At 35.4% G+C, this 27893-nt stretch overlaps 1 protein-coding gene across 1 annotated transcript in view; it reads left to right on the forward strand.

The window, feature by feature from the left end:
- The window catches only part of LOC124995015 (transmembrane protease serine 11E-like), a 47332-nt gene that overhangs the window by 3164 nt on the left and 16275 nt on the right, over positions 1–27893 (forward strand). Inside the window, exons 2-6 of the mRNA XM_047567399.1 lie at positions 13111–13235; positions 17289–17410; positions 20313–20380; positions 23061–23224; positions 26399–26437. Coding sequence (XP_047423355.1) covers positions 13111–13235; positions 17289–17410; positions 20313–20380; positions 23061–23224; positions 26399–26437 — 518 coding nt within the window. The remainder of the gene's footprint in view (positions 1–13110; positions 13236–17288; positions 17411–20312; positions 20381–23060; positions 23225–26398; positions 26438–27893) is intronic.

A 27893-nucleotide genomic window follows, 5' to 3' on the forward strand; every position in this document is an offset into this window, starting at 1 on the left:
CTTTGTATTTAAACAAGATAAAAATGAGAACTAATTCTTCCATCCTATCTATAAGATGATGGGTGACTGAGAATAAGCACTTTATACCATTAGTGTTTTGTAAAAAAAGACAACAACATTGACTCTATTGTGAAAATTGAGTTCATTTTAATGTAGCATATCTTAGAACTAATTCATTGGTGAGTAGTAACTGGAACTAAAGGACCTTGGTTATTCTTCCATTGTTATTTTCCTGCAAAATATGTCATTGCTTCAACGCAAAGAGGAAATAAGTAGAAACATTCAAGAAAAATAGAACAACATACGCCTGAAAATCAGCTCTGAGATTTTATCCCCTAGTGACTTCCGCAATTTTATTTGTTGGGGAAAGGAAGGAGGTAAGTGATAAGTAGGCAGTTATTAACAACGATTCTAGACATGAGTATGATTGGTTTAAAAAATTTAAACAAGGTGCTAGTATAACAAATAAGAAGGGATACTAAGCATACAGTATTAAAGAGTTCACCCTTAAAAGTTGAAGTTTGATCTCAGATTAAAAGTTGAATGTTGAAAAGTGAGTATGTTAGGCCAAGAAAAAAGGGCAGAGGTTTCCAGTCAAAGTGACAAAAGTGCTAAGGCAAGAACAAGCTGGACGTATCCTAAGTACAGGACAAGGCTAGTGCAGCAGGAGATCCATAAGAACTTTAAGGACTTTACAGTTTAAGGGCAGGGTGGGCCAAGAAGTTGCAGGGCAGGTCGTCTGAGACAGTACATGGCAAACTGAGTCCCTGGCTTTATGACTCTATTGGGATTAGGGTCTGGAGGAATTGCATTAAGAAGTTATTGAAGCATACTCCCTTGGCTCTATTCTTATACTGGATGAGAATTATACAGAAAACTCTCACACCCAGCAGCTTGGGAGGCTGAGGCAGAAGGATCAGGAGTTCAAAACCAGCCTCAGCAACTGTGAGGTGCTAAGCAACTCAGTGAGACCTTGTCTCTAAATAAAGTACAAAATAGGGCTGGAGATAAGGTTCAGTGGTTGAGTGCCCCTGAGTATCCACCCCCTTCCCGCTCCCAAAAAAGAAAGCTGTCACAGATTCAGGCATAGTTTAATAGGTTTAAGATCTGTAGATTAGAGAATGGGAGGGATTTAAGAGGTGAAGGAGAAATGGGCTGCAGAACCTGCCAGAACCTGAAAGCCCAACCTTCTCCCAGGTACTTATGTGACTGGTGCGTGGGTGATTTCTGAGATTTTTTAGAGTAGTAATTCTAAAATTAAAGAACTCATCTTAGGAGAATTCAAAGTGCCATACAGGCATCATTAAACTTATCTTGCAACCTTTCATCTGAAGTTGTCAGATGATATCTCTTTTTTGAAGCTTCAAATGCAAACACAAAAGAACTTAGCACTTTAAGTTGAAATGTGAGTCAGTGCAGAACCAAGTAATAATAATATTTGCTATCATTTGTTTCAAACGTACTATGTGTCAACTGTGTAGAACATCGTATGTGTTTAATCTTTATAACAACCTACGGGTGTATTATTATGCCCATTCAACAGATTAACAAACTACAGTTGGCCAGATACATTTTTGCCCAGGGATAATAAATGGCAGAACTGAGAATTAACCCAGGCCTAACACATATAATCTTAATCAAATGTTTTACCAATCTCACAATATCTCCTTTGTTTACATAGGTGGTTCTTATACTACTCTTGTTTAACTGTCTTATAGTGTTAAAAGACATCAAATTTATACTTTCTTTCCTGTTTGGTACTGAGCATTGTACCAAGGTGTGCTTTACCACTAAGTTACACACCTAGTACCTTTTATTTTTTATTTCGAGATGGGGTCTCATTAAGTTGCCTTGCTGAATTGCTGAGGCTAGCCTTGAACTTGTGATCTTCCTACCTCAGCTTCTCGAGTTGCCAGGATTACAGGCAAGCACTACCATGTCCAGCTCAAATTTATGTTTTCAAGGAATAATGTTATTTTTCAAAAAATGATATTTGAAATTGACTTCTGAGGCTGGTAGACAGAAAGGATTGCTGTCTGTGTCCTACAAGGAATAAAACACTCTAAGATCAGATAACTGACATGTGACTACAGGAATGTGTTAGTCAATACTAGAGATAGAATCTGTCCTCTCATTGCACTGGTGCACAGAGCCCAAAATAGTCAAGTAGAAGAATTAAATTAATCAAGATGACTACATGTTACAAGAGGTTTACTACCTGATTCAAGAAGTATTGTTATTGTTATTACTTCTACCATTTGTACTTATATAAAATATATAGTCCTTTTTAGTTGACAAAAATTAATTACTCATATACAGTGTGTTGCTTTGAAATAGGTATACATTGTAGAATGGCTAAATTGAGATAATTAAAATATGTCTCATCTCACATAGATTTTTGTGGTGCAAACACTTCAAATCTACTCTTGCAGCATTTGTTATTAACTTAGTTACCATATTGCACAATAGATCTCTTGAACTTATTCCTTGTAGCTAACTGAAATTTTGCATTTCAAACTTAGTTTTTGCTCCCTTCACTCCCCTCTACCTAATAAGGGGTATGGGGCAGGAAGGATAGTAGAGTGAAACAGACATTATTACCTCATGTACATATAGGATTGTATGACCAATGTGATCTTACAATATGTACCATCAGAAAAATGAGAAATTACACTTCATTTATGTATGATTTATCAAAATGTGTAAATGTATTCTACTGTCATGTACAATTAATTAGAACAAATAAAAATTAATAAAATAAAAAAATTAGTTTTTTACACATTAAAAACTTGTCAAGTCACATATGAAAAAATTCAGAGTACATCCAGTAGGAATAAAAATATTCCCTGATATATATTCAATTCTAACATATATTTTTTCACATGGTAATTGCCAACAACCCAGCCAGGCAGATATTTTTCAAATTTTTGATTAACTTTTTAATTTATTCTAACTTATTGTACATGACAGTAGAATGCATTTATATATTTTGATTGATCATACATAAATGGAATATAATCTCTCATTTTTCTAATTATACATACTGCAGTCTCACATAGGTCATGCAGTCCTATATGTACATGAGGTAATAATGTTTGTTTCACTCTACTATCCTTCCTACCCCCATGCCCCGTCCCCTCTCTTCACTCCCCTCTACCCAATATAAAGTAACTCTATTCCTCACTATCCCCTCCCCTTATTGTGAATTAGCATCCACATATCAGAATAACATTCGGCCTTTATTTTTGGATTACTATTACCATGACTTTATATAAAAGGGGGAAACTATGGTTTAGGAAGACTGAATCATCCCCAGGAAAGTGGCTGGGGTAGTTGAGGTTTAAGCACACATCTTCTAACTCCAACTCTGTTTTTCTAGCTCTCATTCCTCTCTCTACCATGTTATGACCCCTAAAATCATAGGTGCTCCCTTGTTTAAGCAGAGCCAGCTCCCTTTGCCCCTTCCATTAGCTTAATCTTAACATTCCAACTTCTTTAGTCAAGAAAATACCAAAGACTATCAACAAATACATCTAAGATCCTTCAAACCAATCTTTCAAATTCTACAGTACATTCCAGCCATTATCAAGCACTTGAGCATGTTACTGGGCTCAACAACAAAGCAAGGTTTTGGCTTCATAGAGTCTAGATCCTTGCACTGAGTTGTATACGTTATGGCTGACAAGAGGCAGCTCCTGACTTAACACTCCTTGTGTCTGAAGAGTAGTGCTTATCTACAGCTTCTTTTCCAATCAAATTTGTCTCTGCACAGAGGACAAATGAAGATTCCTGATGTCTGGAGCAGAAATGACAGTAAATGGAGCAGGACTGAGACTGGAAACCTCTTCTGCTCTGCCTTCTTATCTGCTCAGAAACATAGGAAGAGTCTTGAAGGGTTTTTTTTTTTTTTTTCAGTCCACTTTATTTTATTTTATTTTTATTTATTTATTTATTTTTTTTTTTGCGGTGCTGAGGATCGAACCCAGGGCCCTGTGCTTGCAAGGCAAGCACTTTACCAACTGAGCTATCTCCCCAGCCCCTTCAGTCCACTTTAAAGGCAAATTAATTTTTAATCAGGAAGAAGGACATAATAAAAACAGTTAATACTATAAAGTATTTGCTGTGTGCCTGGCAAAGTGCCAATAATTATGCAGGTGTTATTTCATTTAACCCTTGGAAGAATCTTTTGAATTAGGTTTTATTATAAATAATAAATTATTATTTAGGTTTTATTATAATAGATGAATTATTATAAATAACATTATTTTGATTTTATTATCATTAGTAAATTATTATTTTATATATTAATTAATATATTATTATTTTTATATTTTTTGGAAAAATTAGACTTATGGAGGATGAGTAACTTTCTTAGAATCACCTAGCGAATGAGAGGCAGAGTCAGGACAAAGCCCAGGATGTTTGTCACCAAAGTCTAGGTCTTTATGTACTGAACAAGAAAATGCAATTCATTTGCTTAAAGTCATAAAACTTATTGCAAGGAAATTCTCAAATGGAACCTTGGTCTCCTGGTATTTTACTATTAGATTTTATTTGTATTTCCAAATCATACTGCTATTGGAGAAAAGTGTGAATATTTTATCATCTTCTTTTTTTTTCTTTTTCTTTTCTTTTTTTTTATTGTAAACAAATGGGATACATGTTGTTTCTCTGTTTGTACATGGAGTAAAGGCATACCATTTGTGTAATCATAAATTTACATAGGGTAATGTTGTTTGATTCATTCTGTTATTTTTCCCTTCCCCCCACCCCTCCCACCCCTCTTTTCCCTCTACACAGTCCTTCCTTCCTCCATTTTTGCTCATCTTCTTATATATAGAATTTGCAAGAAAATTAGTAATCATGTATCTTGATGTCCTCTTTTTCCAAAGATAATTGCATGAAAATGGTAATTTAACTTGTTCTTCATATTGTAATAGTGTCAGATTTAGTTTTGAGTGACTGGAAACCCATAATAACAGCAGATTACACAAGATGGAATTTCATCCTGATTAATGTAAAACAAGTCTGGAGGTAATCAGTATGAGCTAGCAGTCAAGTTCACAAAGAAATTAGGAAAGTAGGCTTCAAATTTCATGTTGTCCTACCAAAATTGCATGCATCTTCCAAATCGTGACCTAATAAGGATGTCTGAGCTCAACTAATGTATATGTGTTCCAGTTATGAAATATACATGAAGATTCTAGCCATTAGAATAGACACTCCATTGATCAGAACCTATTTAATATGGTGACTCCTATGGACAAGGAATACTATTCTATTTTCCAGTAGCCATGTCCTTCACCAAATATCAAAGATTTAGTTATTAAGAAAAAAATAAATATTTGAGATAAGGACGTAAGAGTCTTTTCCACAGACATAGAAGTATAACCCAAAGTGATAAACAGAAATCAGGTGGATATAGGAATCTGAAGTTTAGACAAATTACCTGAGCTGTAGTCATAGATTTGGAAGTTGTGACTTTATGAATTATGGACATTGGTAACTTAAAGTATTTGGTTATTTTGGATAAAATAATACTATTATTATAAGTTTTATGGTATTTTTCCATAAAAAATTTACCTTATTTCAACATGGATCCTAGCATATTTTACTATATGTTATTATTAAAATGACAATATGTTAGAGTATGATTAAGTTAAAGTGAGTATATAATGATAAACTTCACAAATTGGAGGGCAGGGGATGCTGGAACTTGTGTGATGTTGAACCTTATCTAAGAATTCTCATCTCTTCTAACTAAGACAAAGACACAGGTCACTGGCCTTTCAGTTCAGAGCTCTTCCATTATTGTGCCAACTCTCACAGGACATCTCTAGACAAAATTCTTGAGGAAGATTTGGTAGGAAGACAACTAATATTACAAAGGGGTTCTGGAAGCTGAAGCTCTCTGTGAGTAGCCAAGAGTGTCTCTAGCTCACCCAACCATTTTCTTCTGATACTCCTATGTGACACATCTGCACACTGCCTCTTAATTCTTAGGCTTCTTCCATATCTTCAGTTCCCTGCCGCTGGCTGCCCTTGTTTAGTTTGCTGTAGGAAACTGCTTCTTTTAAAGTTGCTTATTTAGATCATGCCAATTTATTATCTTGAACTGGAAAGAGTTTGAGGAAAGGAAAGCAAATATGTTAGCAGAATTGAATCTTTATATTTTTTGCATCCTATCTATCTATAATTATAAATTTCTAGAGGTCAAGCAAAGTGTCAACCTAAATACCAGTTTGGAGTAACCTATGCCACACCATATCTGACTGGGAACTTAATAAAGACCCTGATAACAGCAATGAAGATCAAAGGCATTTCTTAGTGCTGAGTTACCACCATTCTTCATATTATACACTTATCTAAGAAAATCTCTCATATGCAGTCTTCACAACCTTCTTTTAAAGTAGGTTGAAGGAGATAATATTGCTTGAGTTTTTTGGTTGGTTATGGGAATGATTAAATTATGAATTTTGCCCAAATTAACACTGAACATGCAATAGGATTTTCTATATCTTACAATATTTACAAAGCACTTAGCGAGGCGTGGTGGCACATGGCATAATCCCAGCAGCTCAGGAGGCTGAGGCAGGAGGAATTCGAGCTCAAAGCCAACCTCAGCAAAAGCAAGGCGCTAAACAACTCAGTGAGACCCTATCTCTAAATAAAATACAAAATAGGGCTGGGGATGTGGCTCAGTATTCGAATGCCCCTGAGTTCAATCCCAGTTCCCCTCTCCCCACCAAAAAGACAATTGATGTACTAAGCAATTCTACATTTATTATTATTATTGTTGTTACTGGTGAGAGGGGGCTATTAGGGAGAGGGGGTTGAACTGAGGGGAACTCTACTACTGAGATACATCTCAAGTCCTTTTTTTAAATTTTGAGACAAGGTCTTGCTAAGTAGCCCAGTTGGCCTCAAACTTGCAATCCTCCTGCCTCAGCCTCCCCAGTCACTGGAATTATTGTGCTAGGCTAAAAGTACTGTATTTTTTAAACATCCAGTTTTATGCCCAACATTTTAATGATCTTTAGCTATTTTATAATATGTTAGATGTTTTATAATGTGTTAGTACTTTCTAGAACCATTCCTATAATAATTATGGAAATGTTTGATATTTTAAAAAATCATCATAGTGCTTGGTACCAGTGATTTCATATAGGCACCTTCCCTCACCCTGCCATCAAATTGCTTTTACTGAATAGTTATTGATGCCATTTGCTGGCATAGAGGGACACACTAAGAATATTATAAAGCTAATTTTTGTGTCTGTTAAGAATAGTAGAGACTTTAGTTCATTGCATCACTATATATGTGTATACACACACACACACACACACACACACACATATATATTTAATGAGGACCTAAGAATTGTATTGCTGCTGAACAATTGCTCTGCTTTTGTTTTATGGGTGCCATAAATAATGTCTCAAGCAGGATTTGCTTGTTTTTTGTTTGTTTGGTTTAGTTTTTCAAGTGGCTATTAGAAAGCTACAAATTCTGTGGCCTTATTTAAGAAATAACTACATGCAAATTATTCTACTTACATAGTTTTAGTACTATTTCTATTTTATATTTCACTTATCTTTTGTCTTCTTTTTACACTCCCAATTTAATTAAGGAACCCCCACACTAAACACACACACACGTATACACATATGTATGTGTGTATGGATATAAATGTGTGGTATGCATATCTTTATAAGTTACCTTAAATCAGTCTGATATAAGGAGGGATATAAATAGGAGCACTTATGCTAAAACAGTGAATTTCATTTGTATTAGTGTTGCAAAATGAAAATGGAAATAATTGTTTGGAAATTAATCTACCACCTTGTTATAACTTCCTTAAAAGAACTCTTCAGTTATCATTTTAAGGAGTTCACACATTGTAATTTAATCCAAGGGCCTGACTCATGCTATTAGATGCTTGATAGACATGTTCTGTTTCATCAGTGGACAGAACAGAAATATTACTTCAATTTTATAAGGAGTAATTTTATTACATTTCTTCTTTTAAGAAACAGCAGTGAAAACATATGATCCATGAACACAACCACAAAATCTTATTTTTAATTCTCTCTTTTTTTTTTTGGTACTCCCCAGTACCAAAGAAGAACCCAAGGTCTTACACACATGCTAGGCAAGGCTTTACCATGAGCCACAACCCCAGTCCCTCTACCTTGAGCATTTTTATGGTTTTGTTTTAGAAACGTAAGAAAGAGTAAAGATCTCTTTAAGATCTGTTAGTGTGAGCTTTCCCTAACGTAAAATGCAGTGGAAGCATTTGTGCAGATAGGACAAGCCTGCACAGTCCTAAGAGCTAAGCCAGTACATAATAAACACTAAATAAATACTTATTAATTGGCATTGTATATCTTAAGTGCCAATAAGGGAATTCACAGTGTCATAAGGCACTATGCTGACACTCTGTGGTTTCTTTCTTTTGCTTTTGTTTTGACATTATAACATAGACATTCAATGACCACAAATAATATAGCTCCTGAAATTAATGTCTCCTTATTTGCATTTATCACTTTCTATATTATAATCAATGTTTCATAGTAGATAGAATACACAATTGGGAAATCATGTATTTTAAATGCAGGTTAAATAAAGATATTAACCACAAATCTTGATAAGGACACAAAGTGTCTTATTGCAATTAGGCTTTACTTAAAGAACAATTATTCTTTACAATGTCTGACTTATCTTCTCTTATGTATAATATTTCAAGTTCTTTTCTGCAACTAGGGCAGACTCCAAGTACACGGAAAGAGATTGAATACCATATTTTAGTATTGATTCCATTTGGTTTAGCCAACTTCAAATCAGTTCTTCTGTAAGCAATTTCTTGAGTATGTAGTGAGAGAGCATACAGAGAAATAAGGCTCAGGTCCTGTCCCCACATAGCTCAAAATTTGTATTTCAGGGTAATACCCAGGAATGAATATACTGATCAGAGAAGAAGGGAATTTTGAATTGACACTTAAATATGCATAAGACTTTTATGAGGCAGATAAAGAATAGACTCTGAGTTACTTCACGTAGAAAACAGCAGGAACAAAGACTAAGTGCTCATGGGAAAGGGAAGATGCTAGGCCAAGGGAGGTAACTTGGATTTTAAATAGTCTAAGCTGTTTTCTGTATCACTTCTAGAAAGGCAGCTTACTGTCATGGGGAATCAGGGACTGGGGAGCCAGAAGAGAGACCCGTTACCGTCAAACTATACGACAAGTTTTAGTGAGAACTGCCAGATCAAGTTCAGCATCAGAAGGGAACTGAAGAAAGACTACATCAGGTTTAGGTATGGGTAAAACTAGAACATGAAAGATCATGATAGCTTCCCAACACAATTAGCATTGACTTGCAGCCTATCACTTATCTCAGCCTTGGGGAAACTGCAGCCTTGGGACTTCTTCAGAAGAAAAGTGTTTTATGACCGGTGAAAAGGGTAAGAAATTTCAGTTCCTATCTACAGAAATGAAAGTTTATTAGAACTCATGGGGTTTATTTGCCATAGTACTCGTTCCTCCTGTGCCTTTTTGTCCTTGCTCCTTTTCTTTTTTAGCAGTATTTTCAAGAAATGACACACGAAAAAGTGATAAGGATAATGTAGTGGTAGATGTCTCTCTTGGTTCTGAAAAAATGAAATTGATAATATCTACCCTTCTTCTAATTGCTATATTCACCAGTCTTGCACTAATTACAGTTTCTTTTTCCCCAAACTAAAAAATATAATCATAGTAAGAAAGCAATTTAATGCCACTGAAAGTATTAGAATTACAAGTCTATCTGAAGGTGAATTTAGGTGAGGAAGCACAGTTAAGTTTCAGCAGGTGGAAATAATGATTGGACAAGTGTTTGTTTATGTGCCTTGGGAGATTAATTACACAAGTGCTTGTTGATATGTAAAATAGTTATTTGTTCACTTTGCTAATTTTTGAGCACACTTTGTAATCATATCTAATTTGCAGTAATTTAGTACTGCAGTGCTCGCTGAGGGAAAAAAAAGTAATTAAGACACAGGACAAATTATACCTCAATAATTATAAGTGGGAAAAAAGGAAGTAGAGTGAATCAGTTTGAAAAGCAATGCCATAAAATGCAGGAAAAAAGTGACAATGTTTCAAATAAAAAACATCTTGGTAATGTGTTAATTATTACTGACAAAGAATTATAATAGTTCTTGATATTTGTACAATGATTTTTTTAAGACTTGGAAGCTTGAAGTACTAAAATATTTTATCACTTTTTATCTTCACATAGCTTGTCAGGTTAAGAGGAGTTTGGAATTATAATCCTTGAATAATATAACAGAGAGAATTGAGCCTGCTATTACAAGACTATATGATAAATAAGTTGGTAGCAGGGCTTAGAAATACACTCTCTTAATTATTTCCTCAAAGTGTTTTTGATTGGTTTCTCTGTTATTTTTGTTCCATGATGTCCTCTCTAAGTCACCAAAGACAGCACGTCACTAAAATTGTTATGGGAGGTGGGGGGGTCAGGAAAGGATGTGACAGTGGTATCTTAGACTCAGTAGCGATGTGAACTTCATCAAAAAAACATGTATAATTTTCCTCAGTTATTGTTTTCTTCTTTTAAAGACATCTCTGTCTCTCTCTCTTTCTCATTTAATTCAAAAGTCATAATGTTTATTGTTAAAAAATCTACCATAAAACCCCAAAATACATAAATTAAAATGAAAAAAATTTTATTCCACTTCTTACTGTTAATAATTTTATGTCTCCTACATATTTTGCTGTAGACACCTATATATACAGTTTTATTATTTATAAAGACTAGGATGTAGAATAGCATTCATTCTTCCATTATTTTTCATTAAATATACCATTGTCCTTTTTATGTTAATACATGTCGATTTACCCTAATCAATTTAATGACCACATTGTTTACCTTTCGTCTTGACTAAAAGTCACTGTGGAACAGATAAAGTTTGTCTTATAGTTAGCAGTTCTACATAACAATCATGCATTTCTGATAATTGTATCATATTCCTTGTAAGCATAAATTCACACTCTTCCTGTGGCATGCACTGACATTAATAGAGAAGCGCTTTCCTCCCTCCACTTCCTCCAAAGTTTGGCTTACGTCTGCTATATGCATCTTGTTCCTTCTGCACCAGATGAACAGCAAGCATTCAGAGATGAAGAGACAGGAATCAGTTTGGGAGCTTCTTAAAGCACAATCGTGCAGAAAAGAATAAAATCCTCACGGAGAAGAATTTTTATATTACAGTAATTGCCATTTGGGAACAGGTGTTTGGAGTTCCACTCAAGGGAGAACTGGAGCTGGTAGAGGTAGAGAGGGGAAGATGAAGTTTCCCTGGCTACAGCCCCATGGGACAATCACAGGAACAAGGGAGGAGATCAAGTAGAGGCCCTGGAGCCTACTGCTAGCTCCCAGTGTCTTCATCAGGGACAGAGTCCTGCAGAGATGATGACACCATTAGCTTATGTGAGAGGGTTCCCTACTCAATGTCCAGGCACAGCCAGAATGTAATGATGATGTTGCAGACACCAATATTATATCGTCACTCCTGGTCTTATCAGCAGATAAGAGTCTGATGCTAAACCAACTATTGGAACCCAAGAATCTTCTTGATTTTTGTAAGCAAAAATTATTTCTTGTGAAATTCTTTGTAGTTTGCCAGAAGTTTACACATTCATCAGCTCATTTAGGTCACACTGTGTTTTTTTTTAAATATTTATAGTTGTAGATGGACACAATACCTTTATTTATTTATCTATTTTTTGTGGTACTAAGGAACAAACCCAGTGCCTCTCATGTACAAGGCAAGCACTCCACCACTGAGCCACAACCCCCAGCCCCACCATGTTTTAAACAGAACAGGTATCCTGTGGCTTATTGGTAGGTGGAGAAACCTGGCTCAAGACCTTAAGTGATCTGTCCAAGTCACGGAGTTGGTAATGAAAAGGCTAGACTTTACAGCCTTCTTTGTTCTTCTTTGTTCTGATTCAACACCCAATACTCCTCCAGAAGAACACTATATTTCCCTCTAGTCTCCATGAACCAGACAGGTAACATTCTTTATTTTTAATTGTAGATGGACAGCATGCCCTTATTTTTTGTTTATTTTTATGAGATGCTAAGGATAGAACCCAGTTTCTCACACATGCGAGGCAAGTGCTCTGCCACTGAGCTACGGCCCTTAAAAAAAAAAAAAAAAAAAGCATGCCAGCTCATTTTACCAGAATGAGAAACACCTCAGGAAATTTTAAAATAATACTATTATAGTCAAACTCCTTATCCAGCTCTGTTTTTTTATTTTATTTTCACTGCTGTTGAGTTTGCTTACCAACCATTATAATCCAAGGGAACAGCAACTTCACTGTGCACAAAAACAAATAAGCCAGATTGCTCAACATGCTTTAATAATATGGGTTTCAGAGGCAGAATAAATGGGTGAGGTGGAAGGAATCTCATGCAGAAAGGGTTTTCTGTAGCGTCACTGAAGCTTGGAGATAAATGTTAGCTCAAAAACTCAGGAAGTTTTGAAGGGGGCTTCTGGCAATCTCTTATGTGTGTCCTCAGAGTTTGACTTGGAAATAAAACAGAAAATTATTATAAGGAGAATGGAATTAGAAACTCGTACCTAGAACCTGGTACAATTTGAACTGTAATACATCTCACAGGCTGTTTAAAATTCTAGAGTGCTAGAAACAGGCTTTAAACATGTATTCCTATAGAACTTAACTCCATAGCTTGTCCATAGCTACCTTTACAAGTAATAGCTAACACATAGTGCTTTCTACAGGCCAGGCACTATCATAGTCACCTTATATATATATAGTGCTTTCATCTAATTCTTATCATAATCCTATGAAATAGGTACTGTTACCATGGTCTTCATTTCATGGAAGAAGAAACTGAGGCACAGAGAAGTCAAATTACTTGCTTAGGGCCAGGCAGTCAGAACCAGGACTGACTTCAGCATCTGGGAAGAGGGTTTGTTCTAAACCCTACACTGCCACCTGAATGTCCTTTATTCCCCAGATATAAGGAGCGGATGTGGGCTGCCTTGTGTTGTAATCCATCATTTACTTTCTTCCTCAGACCAGCTGTGTCGAGGGCCAGGAAAGGACCACGTGTGGAACCCTGGGTTGTTGGTCTCATCACCTTTTTATCCCTGATTGTCCTAGCAGTGTGCATTGGACTCATTGTTCATTATGTTAGATACAGTAAGTATGAGCTGCCCTGGAATCATGTGATTTACCCCAAGCATTTCCACACGTACCTTCCTGTTTTATTTTGCCTCCTGCTTGTACATTCATTGCTATGACTCATTTGTATAACCCAAACAAATCTTTACCTGCTTTGTCTTCCACTTCAATTCACAAGCTAAGGAGGGTTCTTCCTTCTATCTTTGATATAGCAATGCTTCCTGCTAGAAATAGCATGTCAGTTTTCATATTAATTAATAAGTGATAATCGAGTCTTAAATAGAAGACCACAGGTTAGCTAGAATCCAATGTCTTAACTTGTTTAAGGAAAGTCACTTAAAATAATTTTTAACTGATTGAACTCTTGACATTCCTATAAATTAATTACACAATAAAGATCACAGAGTAGTAGTCTCTATTCTGTACTAGCAAGTTGGAAAGATCCCCATAGCTGTGTGATGTTGAATAAGTGCCTATTTCTGTTATTTAAAATCTTATCCTGGGATATACTGTGATTAAAGAAGACAGGATATGCTGAGGTTAATTTTAAGAGGTTCACTCTGCGGTTATCAGATATCTCACTGCCAGATGAACTGCTAGTTGCTATGTTATTAGAAAGGTCTCCAGGGTACTGCAGAACAATTCTTCCAGGGTCTAACAACCCTTCTGAAGTTTCCTTCTACGCTGCCTTGGGTTTTAATTAGTTGACTCAACTATGACCTCTTAGTTTAATATATCCCTCTGTGACTAGATTATTCTTTGATGTTCAAGGCCCTGAAACCATGGAAGCTAATCACTTGATTCTAATTTAATTGGGAATTTGTTGAAGGCACTTTCCTATAAAGAAATAGAATGATCTGTAATCTGGTTATCTTCCTCCACTACCCACATGTGTCCGATCTCAACTTGCAAAGCAAGACCAATTCCCTACAGTTTAAGAAAAAATATGTAAAACACAAACACGCACACACACAGAGAATGAGAGAGAAAAAGAGAGACAGAGAGAGAGAATGTGTATGTATGTGTATGTGTGTGTGTGTGTGTGCACACATGCAGGTCTTTAAACTCAGGGTATTTTCATTTGAGAACAGAGATTTCTCTGGTACATACTTTTAATAAAAATATATTACTGATTATAATTCTTCAGATCTGTTATGAATTTACCGAGTCCCATTATGTCATGAGGATTGTGACTTCTTCCCATGGATGCCTAAGACTATGACTGTTTCACTTTTATATTTCCAGAACTTCACAGAATTTCCACACCTATTAGGTACTTTGTAACTATTTGATTATTGAGTGGAGAAAATTAATGAATCTTTGGATTCTCTGACTTCACAAGAAGTTCCTAGTAATAGTAGGGGCCTGATAACTTTAGTAAGAGAAGATATTATTTGCTATTCTCCTTTGCCTGATCCCAAGCCACGTTTTATAATATTGTGAGTCTCATTCATATGCATACAGTGAATAACTGGCACTATTTTTCTAGTAACCAGTTCCTGAATCCTATTGTCAAGATAAGCAATTAAAATATGGAACACACAACTTCCACCACCTACACGGTGCACCTGAGTAAACTATGATTATTATGAGATATATTACTGCCCTCTTTGTGCCCTGCCCTCTTTTCAGACATAAACTAACAACAAAGCAAATATAACAGTGACCAAACCAAAACAATCTGTTGCAGAAATAGATATTCATAAAGGTAATCAGATTAAGAAAAATATCATTTGACTTTACTTCACAAAGTCCAGGATATCTTAGAATTGTGTGTACAGTTTGTGTTCAGGACCTTAGAGGTTCCTCTTCTGCCCCTCTGTGATTTGAACATCAGAAGGTGAATCTGTCAATGAGTGACATCCTTGCAAATTATTGAATTGAATTATTAGACTATTATCAACAAAATCGACATTCATCCATTTTATTATTTGTCTGTTAATATTCCAAATCATACTTTTCAATAACTATATATATAATTATATATATATAAATATATATATAATTATATGTACCATATAATTCTGAAAACTGAAAATGTGTTTTAATACTTACTGCTCTGTTTACAGAGCAAAGTTAAATATTTGTTATAGATAAGTTGTTCATGTGGTTGTGGTTAAAGAATACAAAATTACTGATATTTACTATGAAAATGACAATTTCAAAGGATTCAATCTACTAATTCTGAAAATCCAGGTCTAAGGATATAGGTTATGTCTCAGGATAAGGTTTGTTAGCCTCCTTTCTAGAACCTTACTATTTAATGTGTAATTAAGTGCCAGCTGCATTGGCATCACCTGGGAGCATGTTAAAAAATATAAAATCTGTGTCCAATGTTAGACATAATGTGCCAAAATCTCTATTTTAATAGGATCCCTAGGAGGTTCATTTTTACATTATACTTTGAGAAGCAGCATTCTAGAACAATGAATGTAGTTATACAGAAAGTTATAGTTAACCATGAGACAGATGTAAAAATGCAAAAATAATAAAATAGTTGTTTATAATATTTTAGTAAATTAAAAACCTTACTTGAAATGTTTATTTTCATTGCCAGGGACCTGCCTGCATTTCATGTCAGGCTGGTCATTCAGGGCCATTCAGGGAAAGGAAAGAGAGAAAGGATGAGTAAGGGCCAAACCTCCATCCTCCCTCACTTAGGTTGCCAGGGCTCAGGGGAATTTGAACTTGGGTATCTCCAGCCTCCTGCCCTCATCTTTATATCTCCAGCTACTCCCCAGGCCTTAACAGAGTCTGACCAACAACTTCCCTCTCTGTCCCACCAAATCCTTTGGATGGTTTGGGATTCTTTTGAAATTTACCGGTATTTTTTTGCATGAAATTTACATAAAAAAACCCATAGTTTCCATGAGAAGCAATGTTGTTGTTGGGTTTCATTTTTCCCCCACTTCAAGAAGCAGTATTGCAAAATAAATCTGTGCTTTAGGAGCTAAATCTCTGCTTGAAATACGATTGTCTTTTCTGGCTATGTCACATTGGAGTTGGACAAATTATACTTCTGAGACTGGAACCCTCTAGATGTTGATAATTCTGCCTTCCCACTGTTACTGTAAATTAAATGAGCTATATGAAGATGCCTGAGCCACTGGTGTTCATTTGTTTGTTTCCTCTTCCTCCGGGGTTTAAATAAAGAGGAAAAGAATGGGAAAGAACAAGAAGAGAGAGATTGGAATTGGATGAGGCATAGTGACTTATAATGAGCACACGCAACTGTCTTGGTCTCTGTGGTATTCCTGATGTTTGGCACCGGGTCTCTCACAGAAAAGTAGTTGGCATGAATATTCATTGAGCAAGTAACTGAGTTACTGAGGACTTTGTGCTTGCTTCACGTTTAGAGGATAGAAGAAAAGCTATATTGCTTTAACTCTTCAGTAGGTCAAAAGTATAGGCTGCTTAAATGGAATACAAAATAGAAATATTGGCTATAAAGACAAGACACCTGCAGATGATAGAGAAAATAAATGGAGTAACAAGGACCCAGGTGAAACTAAATATTGCTTTTGGAAGGTTATGCCAATTAGCAGTTCTAGCTCCCTAAACTAAATCCCTAGCACTTTAATTCCTATCCTCATTTTGCTTTTTAGCTAAAAATAAATTTTCTAACACTAGAGTCCTTGTGGCCAGAATTGATGTGTAGTTTACTGAACTAGGGGAATAGTCTACTTTTGGAATATAAAAAGGCATTCAATCTTAGGAAGCTTCTGAATCGATGCTTGTTTGTGTGCTCAGGTGGCCTGACTTGTTATTTTCTTGTGGCCTGTTCAGGAATGGAGCATACATGAGTAATCGGCCCACAAGGTCAGTGCAACATTGGTACAATGCTCCAGGAACACCAGGCGTTCCTTACAGCTTTTGCACTCTAACTCATATGATGACGAATGCTGTCTTTTCTTCTGAGATAAGCCTGGGGCAGGATGATGAAGAGGATGACTTGGGTTAGAGCATTCCTCCCTGTCTTAGTCTTTCTAGCAACCACCAAATGGGATAATAATGGTGTTTAACGTACATCTGATAAAAAAATAGGATGGATTTCTGTCTCTTTCCTTATAGATCAAAGGAAGACCTACAATTACTATAGCACATTGCCCTTCACAAGTGACAAACTGTATGATGAGTTTGGAAGAGAGGCTTCTAAAAATTTCACAGAAATGAGTCAAAGAATTGAATCAATGGTAAGCAATTTTTTTTCTCCACTTTTAGGACATTTGCTCTCACTCATTATTATACATTTTAATATCCTGCCTTCTAAAGTGTCCATTCAATTGATTCTTGCATACCTTTCAAAATGGTAAGAGGCCATACCTAAGAGATATAAAACAAAATTCAAAACCTCAGAAGAGTATGTCTTCAAAGGCTGAACCAAGTGGATTTCAGCCATTCATGTGTCCTTCCTACTCACCATTCCTTAATTAGTGCAATACTCTCTCCATAAGCAGGGTCCAGAACCTCTGGGACTATGAGGGTGATTCAAACAACTGTTGTTTGTGCCCCAGATTTCCTAAAGAAGAGACCCTGAGCAATAGATTGTCAAGACTGAAACTACTTGGATGCATACATAAATAGCATTTTAGCTTCTAAAAATATAACTTTGCAACTGCTTTTGGTACATAAGTCTACAGGAAATCCATGAATACAGATCTCTGTCTTAAGGTAACAACAGTCTCCTGAGAGCTTAATCAAATATTTGAGAAATATTTAAAAATATCTATCAAAATTTACAGAATAGGTTAAAAGAACAAGGGCCTGAGGGATGAATTCTCATCACTATCAGATAACTTAAAGAATAATTTGGATTTTTCTTGATAGTCTGTGAGGTAATCAGTGGTATGATGTGATGGAAAAAATATCAAATTAGGAATTGGGACATCTAGTTCTAATATCACCTACCAGGCAGGGAAGTGTCATTTGGCATATTGCTTTATCTTTCTGGATAAACTTTCTTATATGAAAATTAGAGTGTTAAATGATATAATCTCCAAATTGTCTTCCAGTTCCAATATCCTGAATAAAAACAGAATGGAAGTGATCTCTAGTAGTTTGTTTCCTTTGCTATAATGAAATACCCAAAACACATTACTCATAAAGAAAAGAGGTTTACTTTGGTACACAGTTCTGGAGGTGCAAAGCCCAACTTTCTTGCTGACAGAGTCCCAAGGTGGTCCAGGTATCACATAGCAAGAGGCAGGGAGTGTGCATGTGTATATGAGTTCTCTTCTCTTCTCTTCTCTTCTCTTCTCTTCTCTTCTCTTCTCTTCTCTTCTCTTCTCTTCTCTTCTCCTCTCTCTCTTCCTCTCTCTCTCTCTCTCTCTCTCTCTCTCTCTCTCTCTCTCTCTCTCAGTACTGGGGAACCTAGGGTGCTCTGCCACTGAACTATATTCTCAGTCCTTTCTTAGTTTTCATTTCAAGCCTGGATCTCACTAAATTGTCCAGGCAACTCTTGAACTTGCAATCCTCCTGCATCAGCCCTCCTGCGTCACTGGGATTTCTGGCATGTACCATTGAACCTTTTCTCTCTTCTTCTGTAGTCACCAGAATTCAATCATGGGGTTCCACTATATGACCTTATCTAATCCTAATTGCCTTCCAAATGCCCCTCCTCTAAATACCATAGTGAGATTTAATTTCCACCCCTGTAACGCTTCACCATGGGGACTAAATTTCAAACCAGGAAGACATTCAAATCATATTCAGATCATAGCAGGACCACACACTCCTTCTATCCCCAAAAACTATAGCAAACTAGAAGTCAGACCTTGCTGAGAAGGGGGTCAATCTTGGATATATTTCTACTTGCAAACAGTCAATCAGAGGACTGTGTGAAGAAATTCCTTCTGTAACGCCAAATTAAAGTAAATGAAACTTAAGAAATCAAGAAAAGATGTAATTATTTCCCTGTTCTCTGTGCCATTGCCAAAATCCAGATCAAAATTGATATTTAAATCTAAAGGAATATAGACAGGACTCTAATATCTTCAAAATTAGTAATAGCTTTGAAATTACTTGATAAATATAAACCAAGTAAATAACTATTCCAAGTAAATACCTTTATACAGAACTTATTTGTACTGATTTGTCTCATAACTGTAGAAACTATCCTACTTAGGATTCTGTGAAATGTAAGAAAGAATAAAAAGGCTCATTGCTTCTGTCAATCCTCAGTTTGGAGTAACTGTATTCAGTAAATATGCACACAGGGGAAATCAGAAACACTTGAAATATTTACCTACATAAATTCCAAATTTAAAAAAATTAAAGCTGGGTGTGGTTGACTTGAGCCTGTAATCCAAAGTGCCTTGGAAGTTTGAGGCAGGAGCATCACAAATTCAAGGATAGCCTCAGCAAGTTAGCAAGACCTGTCTCCAAATAAATATTTCTTAGAAAAGTAAAAAGGGGTGGGGATTTAACTCAGTGGTGGAGCACTTGCCTAGCATGTGAAAGGCCTGTGTTCAACCTCCAGTATTGTGAAAAAAAAATTCTCTATAATTCTCATTTATAGCAGCAAGAAACATCTCCACAATAAATTCTTCCATCTTATTAGAATAAATCTCTCAGATCACAAATGTGTTTGTTAAACATTCTAGTTCACATGAACCTTTTAAAGAGCATTTCAAGTGCTTGAGCTAGTCGCACATTATGCCAGGATACTTGGCAACTTTTTCACTAGGTTTGGGAACCATGTAATATTTCTAGGCACTCATTTCTATGTCCTATCACTTGATAGAATTATTTCATTTCCTTTGTAGACCTACAGTAGTCCTTATATCAAAGTATAAATATTTACTTTAACTTTTCATGAAACAACAAGTTCATTTTCTCTAATGTCTTTCTGAATCTATAGCAGATGTCACTTGTCACTGGTTCCCCACCTCCTATCATTCTCAAAGCAGAGTTTCATTTGAAATCTCTGGGCTGAACACCAAGAAAGTTTCCTCAAGTTCAGCTCATTGTGAAATGTCAGTCATTGTCTTTTTTTTTTTTTTTTTTTTTTTTTTAGTGTTCCCTAGAGCTTTGAATTAAGTTGTGGAATTTAAGAAAATTATTCTTGCTGACACATTTTAAATATTTTTTGAACAGGTGAAAAATGCATTTTATCAATCTCCATTAAGGGGAGAACTTATCAAGTCTCACATTATCAAGTTCAGGTATGCTGACTTCTAAATTTTATTTAACACTGAAGCTGTTAGCCTGGTTGGTCTGCATAAATATGTTTTAAAGTGTTAATAGTATGATTTAATTGCATTTAACAAACATGTTTTGGCACCTATTCTGTGTGAGTCATGGTTTACAATGCCCCTTACTCATTCTCTATATCTGAAAGCTAGTATTTTCAAGATGCTTGCCAGGAACAGAGGTGTCATTGGTGCCTCTGCTCCAAACTTATTTTCCTGGAAACTACAACCAGCACAATTGGGGACCTAACACGCATGCTTTGGTTTCACAGTATTGCCCTATATAAACAGTGTAGTAAATAAGATTTGTCAGCTCTTGATTCTCTTCCTTATCAATTATTTATTTTCTTGTGTTCTATCTCTGTATGCTTCAAGTAGTTAGCTAAAAGGATTTTAGATCTGTTAATCTACTATCAATACAGTTCAGAACATAACATTTTAAACAATGTATTACTATAGGAGGACTTTAAGGAACATACTCTCTCAGTACAAATTGTAATTTTCAAATATAGAATAATAACTATTTGCAGTATTATTCCAATGACAAACTCTAAGTTACTTCCCAGTCTATCACCTAGCCAACATCTCTGAGGCACTGAGATGTTGATTTCCTCATGAAAATCCTATACTTTCTGGTGTTGAAATAGTATCTGTTCTTGTACCTGCCTCTACTTCTCTGATCCTTAAATTCTTACTTGAAGGAACCTCATTCCCCTGCATGAATTTGTATACTGTTGGAATCCAAGTTTCTATCTCCATTCTGAACCACTTTCTTACCATTTATAACTACATGCCTGTACATACAGACGTCAGTTTAGAGGTGTTGAGTTAAGATACAAGAGGAACATATGAACCTGAAAACTAGTCTGGCCTGATGGAGGAAAGGAGTCTAAGCCAGAGACATAAACTTGCTTATTATAAACTTAAAATATTAGAAATCATGGGTGTAAATTTCTCAGGAAAAACAGCAATGATGAAGAAAACTTGAAAGATATGATATTTATGAGGATGGAAGAAAATAGGAACTTTAGGAATAGAAAAGTGGAGTTGGAGTTGTGGTTCAATGGTAGTAGAATGCTTACCTAGTATGTGTGAGGCACTGGGTTTGATTCGCAGCACCACATAAAAATAAATAAAATAAAGGGTCATCAGCAACTAAAAAATATTTTAAAAAAGAGAAATAGAAAAGGACCAGGAAAAAAGAAAATTTCTGAGAGAGGCTCCACTGGTACTAAAGATAACAAGCTTCAAGGAGAGAGTAGTGGACATCAACAAATACCCCTGAGACAAAAAGTATACGTGCTGAAAAATATCTGCTGGAGATGTCAAGTAGGAAGACATTAGTGTTCCAGAAGAAAAAACAGCTCAGTGGAAATGAAGGCAAGAAGCAGACTGTATATGGAGTAAATGAGAGGCAGAGAGAAATCTATCTCTTTAAGGTGTGCTGTGATAAAACAGGTGAGAGATAAACTGAATAGTAGGCAAGAAGGATTTGGTTGTTTTTGTTCTTATCACCCAGTCAGAATAGTACTAGTAAGAAAAAGAAAGAATAGGGTTCCTGAGGCAGAAATGGCTTATGAACCCTATGTTCTTTCAGATTACAAAAGCAATATGAAATTATGTAAAATTCAAACAGCACAGTATTTTAAGTAATAAAAATGAAAGCCTCCTGTCCAAGAAGTCCACTCCCAGAAATAACACATCTTCAACAATTTATTGTGAACATCATTCTAGTGACCGCATGTAGATCTTTTTATTTTTTAACTGACCATATAGTATTTCACTACAAGTGTAGGGCAATATTAATTTAGTCAATGGCCTATTTATGGAAACTTGTTACTTATTTTTGTTTTGTAAACAATGTTACAGCGAGCATATTTATACTCATGGCCTTGTGCATAAATATTTAACTTCCAAAAGAGAAAAATGCAGTCAAAGAGAATAGATCTTCAGATATATAATCAACAAAAATAACCTCTAGAATAGGATTCTCATTTATTTTTCCCATTTTCAGTTTATGAAAGTAAGGATTGTTGCAATATATAGTGAGGAGTAAGATTCTTTGGAAACCAACTGTGAAAGACTTTAAGTGGCTGGCAGAATGATCATGAAGTGGTAACTTGAATAAGCAGCATCAAGGTGAATTAGTGAATGCACTCTTGAAATACAGTCACATGAAGCCACACAACTTGGTGAAGCTTTCTAGGAGACTTAGGATTCAGAGTTACATAGGAGAGCCTGAAGTTGCTTAGGAGAGGTGGGTGGATTTAAGTCATAGAAATGAAACCCAAAAGTCAACAGGACAATTGATTTCATATTTACCACATATTCTATTTGATAATTTTGAATGGTTGATGAGATACATGTCTTTTTATGTTAATAGCCATGTATTTAACTAGACCCTTTGGTGGTAAGGGATACCATGAACATACTACCTTACTATCAGGGTGGCTGTATTGGGGTTCTGTACAAAATAAACAACAGGAATATACCAAGAAATGTTTATGGATTTCATTTGTGTGTGTGTGTGTGTGTGTGTGTGTGTGTGTTTCAACTGAATAATAAAGAAAAGCAGGTTGGGATAGTATCATAAATCAACCGCTCTCTCCTTCCCTCCCTCTCTCCCTTCCTTCCTTTGCTTTTTGGTCCACAGTCAAGAGTCACATGGAGTTTTGGCCCATATGTTGCTGATTTTTAGATTTCGCTCTACTGAGGATCCTGAAGCCATAAATAATATTATTGAAAATGTTCTACACGAGAAGCTGCAAAATACTGTAGGAACCCCTAATGTCGACCCTGAATCAGTTGAAATTAAAAGTAAGTTGATTTCTCTTATTTTATTTGTTTCTTATATAGAACAATTCCATGTTAGATTTGGGTACCCATTTTTAGATTTTTTTTTTTTTAGATGTTCTTTAATTCTGGGGTCTTGCCACCAACAGGATATTGCTTTGAAACTAAATTAATCCTAATAATATACTTTAATATTTTGAAAGTATGCTAAATGCATGCTTCCCGTGAAAGCTGGTCCTCAATTCTTAGGCAGTTTCTTCTACATTGGGCCTTATTTTGGTTATAGAATCTGATTATAAATGGAGGGAATGGCTTTGTATATTCTTCTTCTTTTTCTTCTTGCATCCATCTTATGGTCTGGAGTAGTGTTTGGAAAGGTTCATGCCATACGTATATTTTCTTTCAAATGTTATTAATACACTTCCTTATAGCTTCTTTCTATAGACCACCTAACAATGAAAAATTCTAACTTTAATGCTTACTTTTGTTATATCTTACAATTTGGGCTTTGAAATCTAGCATGCATTTGATATTGATAAAACATTTTAATTTAGACTTCATACTTCAGGAGCTCACTGGTCACATAAGGTCACATATAGTAATAGATATGGTAGCACTTGAAATCAGAGAATAGGAAGTAGAGATAATGAATACAGAGTGCTAAGGTAAGAGCTGATAGGTCTAAGTCACCCAACTTGCTTAGGAAAGAAGCGCGCTGTAGTAGGAGGAGCTACATTATTTGTGTGTTCCGGTGCAAAATAAAAATGCCAGGCTTTTTTTCAAAAAGCAAAATAACTGTTAATGTACAAAAATGTAAGACTTTTCTTACAGTCAAGGTTTCTGTCTCAACTTTTTATACTGTTTTTTATTTACTAATAATATTATTCTAAATTAAAAATCTAAGTTTTTAAATTGCAAGTATGAATTTTACTTTTCATCTTTATATCATGTAGTGTCAATTTTATTTTATTTTATTTTTTGGTACGGGCAATTGAACCCAGGGACACTTTACCCCTGAGCTACATCCCCAGTCCTTCTTATTTTTTATTTTGAGAAAGCATTTTGCTAATTGCTGAGGCCTTCACTAAGTTGCCAGGGCAGGCTTATGAACTTGCTTCCTCAGCCTCCAGAGTGGCTGGGATTATAGATATGCGGCACTGTGCCCAGCATACTGTCAATTTTAAATGCAATTGTAAACACATTTAACAATTATGTAAAAATCATTAGAATTATGAAACTTTATTTCATGGTTCATTCATGCAAGTACAGTTGGCCTCCATATCCATGGGTTTCACATCTGTAGAATCAAAGAAAAACACAATATATTTGGAAAAACTTGTGTCTGTACTGAACATTTACTGACTTTTTTGTTATTCCCTGAACAGCATAGTATAACAATTATTTATATAGTTTTAATTTTAGGTATTATAAAAACACTAGAGAAAATTTAAAGTATATGGGAGGGTGTGTGTATATTTTATATAAAGGACTTGAGATCAGTGGATTTTGATATCTGCAGGAGTGTCTTGGAACTAATTCCCTATGGATATAGAAGGAAATATATTTCATGATTTATTCATGCAAGCACATTTGACCTTCCATATCTACAGGATTCATATTCATAGATTCAAACAACTTTATTGTGTTTAGAAATATTTGGAATATCCTTTTAGATTCCTGCTACTTCTGTGTGTGAGTCAATGACTTTTGCTAAAATTAATGATGTGGATAGAAAGGGAAAGATAAGAAAACTTGGAGTTCCTTTTTCCTTTAGTCCTGCCTCACTCATTAGCAAGCTGAAGGTAAGCTCCCAGGACCGTCAGTGTCCCAGTTCTGAGTGATAGACAAGACACACTTACCTTGTACATAAGTGTGCTTTCAGTCTTGCTGAATTCCACCCATTATGGTTCCACCAGAGTTCTGATTTCACAAGGCATTGTGAGCAATATGCAAATGGAGTGTCAAGAAACCATGGACACACAAATTGTGTATATTTCCTCTGCTCATGATATGCTCCATTATCCTATTGGACTTCACTTTCAAAACACAAGTTGCAGGAAAAATTATTAAGAATTTCAAGTCAACAACAGCAAAGCATTAAACCAAGAACCAAGCTGAGTGTGAGACACAGCACTGCCACAGAAGTCACATTTCCGTGAGGCCTGCCTAGTCCTCAGTAACAACATACAAAACCAGAGTTTTCCCTCAGAGAAACTTGGGATGGAGAAGAACATGTTATTTGAACCAGAGATCAGAGATGATTCCCTTAATAACAACTGAGGCTAAATGGTCATTTCTTCTTTATGTTTGTTATTTCTCCCCCATATAACCAAATGGAGAAAGTCGGAGAGAAGGATTTCTAGAATACAAATTTCCAAAAAACCAATTACTAACCAAGACAAAAATAAAAATGAACAGGTTAATATATTTTGCATTTAGAATATCCATCCTGCCATGTTCACAGAGAATAGTTTTGGTTATTGGAAATCTACTGAGTCAGGAAATGTCAAATTTTGGAGTATTATATATTTCTTGGTTGGGTTAGCATTTGCACAGGGTTAGGTCCCCACAGCTGAGAAGTCAACAAGGTATGAGGTCATTGACCTAAGTTGAATGACAATTTGAGGACAGACTCTTTCTAAAACTTCTGAAGAGAGAGAGACTTAGAAAAGGATAACGTTTGTCAATGTAATTGTAAATAATTCATGGAGTTGCCACTTGGATGTGTCATACAAGTGGACTGTGCTTATGAGTTAGTAAAATAATTTGAAATCATGGTTACTAAAAACATTATTCCATTTAGGGACTGAATAATATGGTTTAGATTGGTATTTTCCAAACAGAGTCTGGGGACTACCTTTATCTTATTTCCTGGTGCAAAGATTCATGTTCTTGGACTTCAACACAAAAATACTAAAACAGAATTACTGGGAAGGAAAACAGGACTCTATTGTAAATATGCTCCCTATGTGATTGTTATCCACAGTAAAGTTTAAAACACACTATTCTTGTCTCCTCTGCTATCCAAAGCAACAAAAATACTGTTTATGGTAAATTAATCATGCTGCTTTCTTTATCACCCAGAGATACTATCTTATAATGGAGTTTAGCAGCCTTTTAGTATTTGAAATACTCAGAGGCACAGTGCAGTTCTGATGTGTTGACCTTTTTTCTATTTACCATTTCTGTGTATTTCAGAAATCAACAAGACAGAAACAGACCACTATTTGAACAACTGTAAGTTTAATAGATTTTTTGATTACATTACTGAATGTCAAAAATCAATACTCTTTATCCTTTACTCTTTGTGTTGCTATTGTAGGGACAGAATAAAGTTTGATTTGTGCATAGCTCATAGGGCTTTATCTTACCTCTGAGGCACACAAAATAATAGCAAAACTGGGATCACTCTGGAGTGAATTTACAGGTGCCTGTGTCCATGTATAATGCAAGTCAGTTGTGCAACTATTAAGGAACAGGCAAAAAATGTTCACTTATCAATGTTCTATTTGCAGATATCTATAATATCCTCTCCCCCCCCAAATTTCTAAAGATTATATAAAAGTGATCTGTATATTGGCATTTTTCAACTAGAGGCAAAAACTGCCACTCTACACTGAATAAAATTTCCTTGATATTATTAATTTTATATTAGGAAAATTTCTGGCAATTTGTGGGGTTGCAATTTAATTTGATAAAATTTGGTGACCCAGACAATATCTTTAACCACATTTTAAAAATACTGACTCTACTTCTAGTTCTTCCCTTCCCAATAGAGGAGAATCCCACCATGATTCAGAGAATATCTTTACTAGTTACAAAATTAGTATGTACTATGGTTATCTTTTAAAAATGAAAGGAAATGTCCTACCCACTAGTTCAGAATGTTGCTTAATTTCTAAAGTTCATTAAACATGGATCCAAAATATAATTTTCTTATCTAGATGGAATATATTCTTGCCACCAGTATTTATTAGGAGCCTACTATGTGCTGGTATTGTTAGACAATAGGGATACAAAATAAAAAAGATAAAACCCCTGCCTAAAGCAGCACATACTCTAATGGGTGTAGATAGATGCCTGAGCCTGACACAACAGCACATAATTCTAACATAAAAGTTTTCAACAAAGGAGAATTTTGTTGCCCTAAATATTATGCCCCATTGTGGCATTTTTTACCCATATTTTGAAAATGCTGACTCATTCTGTATAAGTTCATCTTTTCATATGTTCCTTGGAGTTAATGATGCCCCCAAATATGCAGAGTACTGCTGACATCTGTGACATATAGACCAGGGTTCCTTCTAAACATTCTATAATGCACAAGACGGACACCTACAACAAAGAATTATATGGTTCAAAATAATGGTTGGGAAACCTTGTAATAAACAATGTTGAGGGATAAAATATATAAAAATATAAATATATGCATACATACATATAAATACATGATAAGCACACACATAGTGTGTCATGTTGTTTGTTATTTTTATTTAGGAAGCATCAAATTAGGTCATAACTAATCTAGTTTGGAGGCAGGGAAATTAATAATTATCCTAGGAGAGATCATGACTAATTTAAATCTTACAAGATAAATAGGGGTTCATTAGAGTTTACAGAAAGGTAAGAACATGAGAAAATGTTTGATGCCATTAGAACACTAAGTATAAGAATTTGGGATTTAGTAACACAA

The sequence above is a fragment of the Sciurus carolinensis genome, chromosome 10 (genome assembly GCF_902686445.1).
Source record: "Sciurus carolinensis chromosome 10, mSciCar1.2, whole genome shotgun sequence".
Lineage (NCBI taxonomy): Eukaryota > Metazoa > Chordata > Mammalia > Rodentia > Sciuridae > Sciurus > Sciurus carolinensis.